Below are 11,108 nucleotides of genomic sequence, written 5' to 3' on the forward strand. Positions count from 1 at the left end.
GCACAAAAGTGGGTACTGGTTCCGAAAATATTGTAATAACTGAAATGTTTACTCTCTAAGTGCCCTCTGACCTTTTTGAGCTGCTGTGCCGAGGTCTCAGTGCTGGGAAGAGCCGCCCTCCAGAATATTCTTAAGAGAGAGCTCGTCTCCTCCAGAATCTGCTTCAGTGTCTTAGTGCTGGTGTGCAAGTTCCTCATATAACCCTGTAGAGAGAGACCGCGCGTGAATGACATTTCATTTGGAAGATTCAAACTTTTCAGCAAGTTATTGTTTTCAGTTTCAGGAAAGCATTACATTAAATATGATAAGTGCATTTATTTAAATGAAAAATGATCACACCGAGACATTTAAATCACGTGTTTACATGAAAAGTATACAGAAGGAAATATTTAATGAATATTTTTAAAGCAAAAAATTTTTTATTGTTAATTTAGTATGATTAATTATTTTTAAAAATGTAAAAATAACATATTTGTTCATGCCCATGTCAATCTGACTCATGTCATGTGCATAGATTTAAAAAATACTACAGATAATATAAACGCAAGTCTAAAACAGACAGTAGGTCAGTGACGTGTTTATGTTCAAATATATGGAAATAAAATTCTATACTGATTTCTATTGAATTTGACTTCTCTTCTGCAGTACATTCGTAATTTGAGGGGGTTTTCTCAGCTAAAGCTGCAGTGATATGTGGGGGATTCCTAAACTTTTTTTATCAGCCAAACCCCTTTTGACTTCAAATATTTACTTAAAGTACCCCCTGAGATTAATATTTCAATAATTTATAAATGCTTTTGCATGTTCATTGTTCTCTGATTAATGGTCACATGACATGCAGGTAAAGAAGTTTTATTGTTTTTTTATATATATTTATGTTAATTTGACATTTTTATGATTTAATCATTCGCTTTTGATGAACTCACAGGGAAACCCTGATGTATGCAATTAATATTAATCATCAATTTAATTCCATTTGTAATAATTTGACAGCCCTACTAAAGAAATATAAATCTCTGTATTGTCCGTCCACTCAGAATCACATCAGCCTTTCATCTTAAATCAGATCTTTATACTGACTTCTGGTAGGTTAGGCGATTCTGTGCTGGACTGCAGTGCCTCTTCCATCTTGCGGATAACAGCCTTCCCTTCCAGTAGCTGCTGCTGAAGGGCACTGAAGTCATCCATGTGACCAATCATATGATGCCCAGTCTTGCAGGCGAAGGAGCCGTCAAGGGCCTCAACCTCTAGAGCTTCAGCACCAGACTTAGATGAGTCTAATCAGAAGACCTGCATTGACTAATCAGTTTTCTGTGACTTCCATTTACTTGAGTGAGTTTATCTCTTATATAAAGCATCAAAAGTGTGTTATATAAAACTCTTACCACTAGCAGAAGACTTTGGGTCATCTGGTTCCACAGCTGGTGAAGCAGGGATGAAGAACCCTGTATCTCGAACAGGAGGAGATGGTGATTGGTCTACAGCAGACAGTGAGACCAGGGTGAATAAAAATATCATAAATATGTCGCTATGCATCCACAAACGTGTGAATTAAAGTCATGATAAGCATGTGATTGATTGGTTGTCTCACCGTGGAAGAGCTGGTTCCTGGCTAAGGGATGGGGCATACACTGGTCCAGCCTCTGTCTCAACTGCTGCTCCAACAAATGTATGTTAGACTCTCGCTCTTGTAGGTCAAAGGTCAAACTCAATCCTGAGCCTTGAGTAGTACAGGGCACAAAACATCTTAATACTCTGTTTATAAAATCATAAATTTTGGCCAACCTATCCTCAATCTAAAGCTGGATGCACAAGATTTTTGCTGTAAATGTCCATCTAGCACAAATTTAAAATATGAATTTAATTGTAGAGATTTGATCGCTTTTTGAGTATCAGACAGGTGTATCTGTTTCTTACCTGTGTTGCTCTCAGTAGTGCCACAGACTCTCTGATACACCTGTAGTTCACACTGCAGCGTATGCACTAGACACTGACACTCACTCATCTGCTGCTGGAGAACATTCACTTCATGCTGTAACCTGTTCACCGATGTATACACACAAATATTATTCAGTCAGTTAGTCTGAAACATTTTTGTCCAGAGCAAAATCTCAAAACTACTACTAAATTTTCGAGAGGTTACAAAGGGATATTGTATTCTGACACTGTACCTGGTGCTGTTGTCCAGGCTGTTCTGTTTCTCTTGTTTGAGCTGCAGTACTGCCTGAGCCTGCTCTCTATTCTGAGCCTGCAGCCGTCTGCACTGATCCGCCCACCTGTCCGCCTCTAGCTCCGCCTGCTTTAACTGGCCACGCCCAGACAGAACCGCCTCTCTCAGCCGCTCCATCTCTTTTCTGCCTTCTGCATGTAATTGCAAAACATCTCAAGACTCAGGAGATACTGGCTACATTTTCATTCCTTCAAATAAACATTTACTGAAATAAAATATAAAAAACGTATTTTATTGCAGCTAGTTGCCTTAACTTGATGCACGAAAATAACTAAAACTGATATAAAAATGAATTAAAACTAAACATATTTAAAAAAATAATAATAATAAAAATGACAAACACAATAAAATAAATACAAAATGGAATTATAACATTTAATTAACTTGTTTAATTTCAAAGATGAATGCCTATACTGAATGTATACTGTTTGTATTAAGCTATTTATTCCATTGTGAACACTGAGAAGAAAATATGCTTGATCATTTACACTTAATATATATTAAAGCTGGTATGTAGTACTGCTTATATGAACGTAGTAGGACTAAGAGCTTACCTGTCCTGGTCTGCTGGATTTGGTTCTGCAAGGCATGATTTTCCTGTTTCAGTGTTCGAATCTCATTGGACAGCTGACTGACAGAATCAAGGCCTTGGATATAGATGTTAGTGGGCGCTCCCCCTGCTAGTGAAAGGTAAGAGAAAATATAGACACATTCGAAACATACAAGCAATATATACATACAAATACATACAAGTAAAGTATTCCAGGATAAACACACTGACTGGGTGAATATGATTGTGTGAATCTCTGACCTCCGTTTCGCCCAGAAGAGGCCAATCTCTCCTCCAGCTGTTGTCTCAGACGGTCATTGGTCTGGATAGAGTCTTCTAGACGCCGCCGGAGAGTGCGAATCTCCCTTAAGTGTTCTTCCATCAAGTCTGCACCTAAAGCATTGAATAAAAAGAGCAGGATAAGTTTTACAAAACGATATATGACAGCAATATGTTAACATTATAATTAACTCTCACCTAATGAGATCTCACCTGTATGGCCTGACTGATATCCAGAGGAATCAGAGGACACGTCTCCATACGTGCCTGGTCTTAAAGGTCTTGGGCCATACATTATATCCCACATTGCACTGCTCTCCAGAAGGCTTGTCCCTGATTTCATAGCAGGACTGGTGTGCTGGCTGCTGAAAGGTGACTGTTCATAGGCATGATGGGATAGTGGGTGTAAGCTGTTATGTTCAGGCTGAGTATGGGAGCCCAGTGGAAATGCAGGAAGGGGTTTGATCTGAGGACCATGGTAGCCTGTACCCCAGATAAGAAAACCAAATATTATTGGAGAGAATGTAAAAGATTGAGTATATACATTACTGGTCAAAGTGTTTGGGGTTGGTAGGATTTTTTTATGTTTCTGAAAGAAGTCTCTCATGCAAGACTGCATTTATTTAATCAAAAATACAGTAAAACATTAATATTGTAAAATATTATTACAATTATTATTACATTTAAAATGTCATTTTTTACTATGATGGCAAAGCTCAATTTTCAGAAGTAATTCCTCCATCACATGATCCTTCAGGAATAATTTTAATATTGCTGATTTGGTCAAGAAGCATTTCTAATTGTTATCAATATTGAAAACATTTGTGCTGATTAATATTTGATTTATCGGGTATGCAAGGGAAACGATGATAGATTTTGTTAGGATTCTTTCTTGAATAGAAAGTTAAAAGAACAGCTATTATGTAATCTTTCTGTAAAAATTTTAACGTTTTTACTGTCACTTTTGATCAATTTAATGCCTTCTTGCTGAATAAAAATATGAATTTCTTTAAAAAAAATACAGGTTAAAATTAAAAAAAAATGAGCAGCATGAACTAAGAAGACGCAGAAGGGGATGAAGACAAATGTGATCGAAGCTCACAATGACTGATTTCAGTAATGTATGAAAATTTAGATGCAAGAAATAATATTTTGCATGCTAAAATCAAATTTTTTAAATCTAATTTTCATTAGTAAATTGTTTCTTCAATTCAATCTTGTATAGAGGATGTTTGGACATTTTTACATGAAAAAATAAAGATTAATCAAATGATTTTTGCATGCATATTAGTGATTCAACATTCAGCAACTGCATGATGGATCAATGACTTAGGTTTGTATGACAAAATGTTTGTTTTAACATCAGATTTCTTTACTGTATTTCAATTCATTCTCTGATTTCTATTTGGCAATAGCATTATTCCAGTTAAGGGTTAAAATCTTGCCGATAGTGATTTAGTGGCAGAATTAGTATGAATCATTCTGTGCCACACACACTCAGATGCAGGCTCACTGTTTCCAAGCTGTCTCTGGAGCATTTGAAGCTCTTGGTGTACCTCTGCCAGTGAAAACCCCCCACCATAAGTGTGACGGGTTCTCAAGGGTTGAGTTTGAGGATCAAACACAGGTGCAGAATACATTTCAGGACAGTGGAGAGAAGTGGAGAAGGAAATGGAGCTGGACAGAGGTACAGTAGAGAGGCCTAATGGGAGGACACACAGAGAAACGGCTACAGATACTTAATTGAATGAGACTTTCTATGCCTAGAAGCAGGCTACAGCTGGTTTTTAGAACACACAAACTTTTAATACTATATTAATTTGAAGAAAAAAAAACACTACCATTAAAAAGCTTGGGGTCGGTAAGTTTTTCACATTTCTGAAAGTTTCTTATGCTCACCAGGGCACCAGTAAAGCAGTAATAGTGTAAAACATTATTAAAATGTAAAATAACTGCTTTCAATTTTAATATACTTTAAAATTTAATTTATTCCTGTGATTCAAAGCTGAATTTTCAGCAGCCATTACACAGTCTTCAGTCTCACATGATACTTAAGAAATCATTTTTATATGCTGATTTGGAGTTTAAGAAACATTTTTAAATTATCAGTATTGAAAACAGTTGTGCTGCTTTTTTTTTCAGAACTCTTTTTTTTAAATAGAAAGTTCATAATCATTTTTGAAATAATTTTTATTTCAAATAAAAACAGCATAAACAGCAAGAAATCTTTCGTAAATGTTATAACTGTGACTGAATAAAATAATAAATTTCTTAAAAAAAAAAAAATCTTACTGACCCCAAATTTTTGAACGGCAGTGCATATAGTGAAAAAAATAACATTGTTATGATAGATATTTAAAAGGGCATGTGTGAATTGGTACCCCTCACTCTTCCTACCGGTCTGTGCTTGGGTTTCCATTGGCCTATGTGGTGTGCAGTGCATGCTGGGACAGGTGTTGGAGGACTGGTGGCTGTGTGATGAAGTGATAGATGGAGGATTTGATGGATGTAATGAGGCTGGGCCTCTATGATCGCATAAGTCTGAAACAAAACAGGTGGACAATGAAAAAAGGTGGATGAGAAACTAACCTAAATATGATGAAGGGGAGGGAACATAATAAAATATAGAAATATGATGTTAATAAAGTCAAAAACCTGTGGCACTTCTCGCTGCCTCCTCTTGGCCATATTCGCTGGCAGCATCTAGCTCGGAGCACAACTCTAGATCCTCATTGGTTGAGCCATGGCCATCTGACACAAAAGAGGTCCTGTCTGATTGGTCTGTGGCCACAGAGAGGGCATGACTGCTAGTAGGTGTATCCGATCGTGGTTGTTGCTGGTCAAGTTTGGAGCGTAGCGACTCAATGAGCTTGTCTTTCTGTTGTAGCTCCTTACTTAGCCTGAGGACAAACAAAAATGACATTTAGCATTGTTTGTATTAAAATGGAACTAAACTTCTGCCATAAGGTGACAGTGAGAGACATCTGTAAGCCAATCAGAAGATATTTGATGTTTAATGTACAGTGTAGGACCAATTAGATTTCACAGTGGGTGAGGCTATCCAGCTGCAGAAATACAAACCAAATGATCAACAAAACATCCTGTTGCATGTTGTAGTCACGGCTAATTACTCTGGTTATGACAAAAACAAACAATGAGCACAATCTGCAAACACAAGAAATCTATAATTATACTGTCAGAATATAAACAAAATTCTCACTTTTCAGAATTATTCAAATCAAAAAAGCTTCTGCAATTTCCCACTTATAATCACTTTAGTTAATGATGAAGCGATTGTGTCATGCTTCTCTTCTGTAAGTCAAAACTGCTAAACTAATAAATGTAAATGTCAGGATCTGATAAAAGTGAGTTTTGGGTTTAGTATGCTAATGTGGATACAAATTAAGCGTGTTGTACATGCAAATTGTTAGCATATTCTGTTTGCCACGTGCCAGGTTTGTCCTGCATACTGGGCATTAGGCTAATTTTGCACCCACAATTCTTTCCTAGCTGGATTAATTAGGACCTGTTTTTCTCTTTCAGAGCCAAAACACACATTAACATCCTACCAGTGTGTGTCATCTCTCTCACATGTGCTCCAAATATAATATCTTTCAGTTTTATGCACACACTCTACCATCGTATCATTCAGTTTAGACTGAATTCGTGGCCTAATGGTTAGAGAATTGGACTCGTGACCCAAAGGTTGCGGGTTCGAGTCTCGTACCAGCAGGGATTGTGGGTGGGGGGAGTGAATGTAAAGTGCTCTCTTCCACCCTCAATACCATGACTGAGGTGCCCTTGAGCAAGGCACCGAACTCCCAACTGCTCCCTGGGCGCCGCAGCAGAACTGGCTGCCCACTGCTCCGGGTGTGTGTTCACGGTGTGTGTGTGTGCACTTTGGATGGGTAAATGCAGAGCACTAATTCCAAGTATGGGTCACCATACTTGGCCACATGTCACGTAAAAAAAAAAGACTTTGTTTTCCTTTTGCACGTTTCCGTTTTTGACTTTGTTTCCGTTCTTTGAGTTAATTGTGTCATTCCGTTCAGGTGTGTGTCATTAATTAGTCTAGTCTGCTTGTGTATTTAAGTTGCTCTCTTTCTGTTCATTGTTGTCGGGTCTAAGTGGTGGGGCTCCATCTCGGGCCTGCAAGGGAGTCTCTGTCTCCAGAACCTGAGGAGCCCGTGGCTCCGCCTCCAGTCTCAGATGGCTCTGCTCCACCTTGTCCCACAGTCCTGACTCCTGCGCCTGCACTCCTCCCACCCTTGATTCCAGCATGGAACATCGGCCATTTGGCCTCGCCGGGTGTGGATGTAGGTCCGCTGCTCTCTGGCCCTCCACACCTTTGGCTATGGCCCGCTCTGCCTCCTCCCTCGGTCGCTGCAGCTTGCCCTCTGGCCTCTGGATCCCCACCTACATCTTGGGCATTCATCGCCTGGTGTGCCTGCCCTTTGCCATCCCTTCACCATCCCTTGTGTATTTTATTTGCTCTCTTTCTGTTCATTGTTGTCGGGTCTCGTCGATGCTACGTGTGTTGAAAGCCTTCTCTCTGTTTGGATGTACTTTCTGTGGATTTATTAAAGACTGCCCATCATCATCATGTTCGTGTGAGTTCATCAACACCAAGTAGTGTGACACACAGTCATATGTAACTAAATTTAACATGACCAACACCAACCAACATAGACACCTGTCTTCTAATACAACATCCGAACTGAAACGTAACCCCACAAGAGATTTTAAAACACTCTACAAAGGCAGCAAATAGCACACCTCATGTAAAATGCACAGAAAACCATTTTTTTTAAGTTAAAAAGTTGGGGTCAGTAAGATTAATTTGAAATTTCTATTCATCAAGGAATCCCAAAAAATTTACCCAATTTACACAATATTAAGCAGCACTTATGTTTGAACATTAAACATTGATAATAATAACAAATGTTTCTTAAGCACCAAATTGGCATATTAGAATGATTTCTGAAGGATAATGTGACACTTAAGGCTTGAGCAATGGCTGCTGAACATTCAGCTTTGCCGTCACAGGAATAAATTACATTAAGTATTTTAAAATAGAAAACAATTGTTTTAAATTGTAATATTATTTTACAGTACTACTGTTTTTACTGTATTTTGATCAAATAAATATTTAGGTGAACACAGAAGACTGCTTTTAAAACCTATAAGAAGTCTTAACAACCCCAAACTTTTAAACAGTAGAGTACAAAACACAAATATTGCTTTAAATAGTTTTACGATTTTTTTAATTTTATTTTTAAAACCTACACCTGTAAAACACCTCAAAGCTCTTACTTCTCTGTTTGTCTGTGCAGCGTTCTTCTCTCCCTTTCTGTCTGCTTCTTGAGAATGGCCAACTCTCTCTTCTGCACCTGCCATTCCCACAGAGAGAACGAAAAGAGGGATTCGCGGTACAAGGGGCTGCTTTTGGAAAGCATGGACCTCCACAGCGGAGCCATGGCCCCCCGACCTGCCTGAGCCCTTATGCTCCCTTGAGACCTGGTCACAGCCACTTCATCCTGGCTTTCCAAACCCTTGGCTGGCTGGGAAACACAGAGGAGCAGGTCAGGGGCGGCAGGACCACCAGTCGAAGTAGTGCCTGTCAACTGGGTATCCGTGGTAACTGGGTTGCGATCATTAGCGTGACGAAGGCTGAAGGGTTTGCCCAGATTGCGAGTAGTGATGGGGGAGGAGTTGGGAATCTCCAGCAGGCAGTTGGACGAAGAGCAACGCAAATCCCGAGATTACAAATCCCAAGTGCTGAGAGACAGATCTGTTTATTCCACAATAGAGAGTTTTAATACATACACAACTGCAAAAATACCAACTGCTGTGATATCCAGCGTGGTCTTACTCAAACTCCTCTTCCTTTTCAAGTTCTTGCTGGACAGCAGATCAAACACATCCTTCAGGAACTAATCATTACAAAGCCAACTTGAAATTCCTTAAGTCTCGATTTCAAAGAAACAAACGCCACTGATGTTGAATGTTCAGTAAATCCTTCTTCTTAGAGACCAGTTCCTCTGTGCTTTTCTATTTATTCCCAAAAGGAGGAAAAGGGTAATCAGAGAGTCTTCCTGAAATGTAACGTCCTTCCTAATGAGCTCTCAAACACAACAAACCCTCATGGTGAAGTGTGCGTGTATGTGTGGTCCTTGCCGATGGGGTGATGTGTTCCTCTGTGCATAAACAGGGTGCTTCAGTTAAAAGAGACACATCTGTGTTCCAATAAACAAACATAAAGCGTATTCAAACTATTATATGCTTATAAAATTAGGAAACTTAAAACATATTCTTTTGTAAATCATCACAAAACAAAATAGAATATAGAATATAGTCCTTATTTTTGCTCATGGTTGCTTCAAGTTACTTCTTATTTCTGCATGGTGTAGTATCCGTAACCAAACAAAAGGAAAACCAAAGAGTAAATTCACTTCCACGGACAGGTTAATGTCAATATTCTGTCGTCCCTCCTCTGCTGGCATTCAGTCACGCTCTTCTTTCACATGGCCTCGCATGTGGTCTTCTCCTTCCACTGTCTTCTCATTTTTATCGCTCTCTCTTTCTTTCTCTGTCAGCTTTAGCTGCCTCTGACCTATTTCACTCATGAGGCTTTAATAACTTAACCTGATTAGCGCAGGAGTCAACACCCAATCCAGAGCCTGGTGGTCACAGCACAGCAACCAACCATGTGACAGCTCTGTCCCAGGGCAAATGTTCACAAGAGGACACGAGAAAACACATAAAACACTTCAGGACATCAAACCGATGCAAATCCCCTCTGTTTTCAATTACAAACCCCAGCTAAATGAGCTGACTGGCAACAAAATACAGTTAAGTCCAGCCGTGCATCTGGTTGGCCATCTGTGCACCCTTTCACTCTCTTTCACCTCATTAAAGGCTGCAATATTAGAGACAAACAGACATTTCCAGAAGGAGATTACACTCTGGAAATCATCTTTTTCTGGCTGTGAGCTTCCATTATGACAGAGCTACGAAGGAAATAAGGGACGAAGAGGTGACGTGCACTACCAGATCAGCAAAGAAGGCAATTAAAAACATTAGGAAGATGACAGATCCACTGTGATGCAAGAAGTGAATTATCTTATTGGTTAAATATTCATGATTTTGTGCAGTAGGGATGGGAATCATAAAGAACTTAATGGTTCCGTTTCCAGTTCCTCTGAGCTATTCTGGTTCCTCAACAGATCCTTTAACAATTATTTTAGTACTTGTAAGAAATAAATCTTTGAGGGAAAAATGATTGAATGATAATTCATAATAAATCATTTTAGTATGTTCTGTGTGCGAAACCCCGTTAACAGCCAAATCTCAATCGCTTCCAGCATTAAAGGGGTGGTTAATCAGCTTTTTTCGAAGGCTCGATTGTTTTTATGGGGTGTAGTGTAACATGTGTTCATGCTTCGTTTTAGGGATGTTCATTTCGGTTATTTTTCTTAACCGACAACCAATGCTCATTAACCGATTGTTAACTGTTAACCGACAAGATTATTTTAGATTAGAGTTGAATTAAATTAGAAAGGATAAGTGTATGTGACCCGTTAAAAATACTAACATTTGTTTCACGGGGATTAATTTTACATGTGCAAAAAGCAGCAAACAACAGAACATGAGGATTCACATGGTCACATCACGCACCTGCAGCGCTTCTGCGAGTGGAGAAAAACATAAAAAAGCTAGGCTGTATATATACAGTGGGTATGGAAAGTATTCAGACCCCCTTAAATTTTTCACTCTTTGTTATATTGCAGCCATTTGCTAAAATCATTTAAGTAAATTTTTTTTCCTCATTAATGTACACACAGCACCCCATATTGACAGAAAAACACAGAATTGTTGACATTTTTGCAGATTTATTAAAAAAGAAAAACTGAAATATCACATGGTCCTAAGTATTCAGACCCTTTGCTCAGTATTTAGTAGAAGCACCCTTTTGATCTAATACAGCCATGAGTCTTTTTGGGAAAGATGCAACAAGTTTTTCACACCTGGATTTGGGGATCCTCTGCC

The 11,108-nt window shown here is 38.8% G+C and overlaps 1 protein-coding gene across 1 annotated transcript in view; it reads right to left on the bottom strand.

Moving 5' to 3' along the window:
• The window catches only part of LOC107599085 (myomegalin-like), a 42,842-nt gene that overhangs the window by 7,453 nt on the left and 24,281 nt on the right, over nt 1-11,108 (bottom strand). Inside the window, exons 21-32 of the mRNA XM_016290572.1 lie at nt 5,715-5,959; nt 5,457-5,600; nt 4,573-4,761; nt 3,273-3,542; nt 3,042-3,173; nt 2,785-2,910; nt 2,172-2,361; nt 1,918-2,039; nt 1,592-1,720; nt 1,386-1,478; nt 1,081-1,277; nt 72-203 (exon numbers count right to left, since the gene is read on the bottom strand). Of these exons, the coding sequence (XP_016146058.1) occupies nt 72-203; nt 1,081-1,277; nt 1,386-1,478; nt 1,592-1,720; nt 1,918-2,039; nt 2,172-2,361; nt 2,785-2,910; nt 3,042-3,173; nt 3,273-3,542; nt 4,573-4,761; nt 5,457-5,600; nt 5,715-5,959 (1,969 nt within the window). The remainder of the gene's footprint in view (nt 1-71; nt 204-1,080; nt 1,278-1,385; nt 1,479-1,591; nt 1,721-1,917; nt 2,040-2,171; nt 2,362-2,784; nt 2,911-3,041; nt 3,174-3,272; nt 3,543-4,572; nt 4,762-5,456; nt 5,601-5,714; nt 5,960-11,108) is intronic.

This window comes from Sinocyclocheilus grahami, unplaced genomic scaffold (genome assembly GCF_001515645.1).
Source record: "Sinocyclocheilus grahami isolate Dianchi unplaced genomic scaffold, SAMN03320097.WGS_v1.1 scaffold260.1, whole genome shotgun sequence".
Classification (NCBI taxonomy): Eukaryota; Metazoa; Chordata; class Actinopteri; order Cypriniformes; family Cyprinidae; genus Sinocyclocheilus; species Sinocyclocheilus grahami.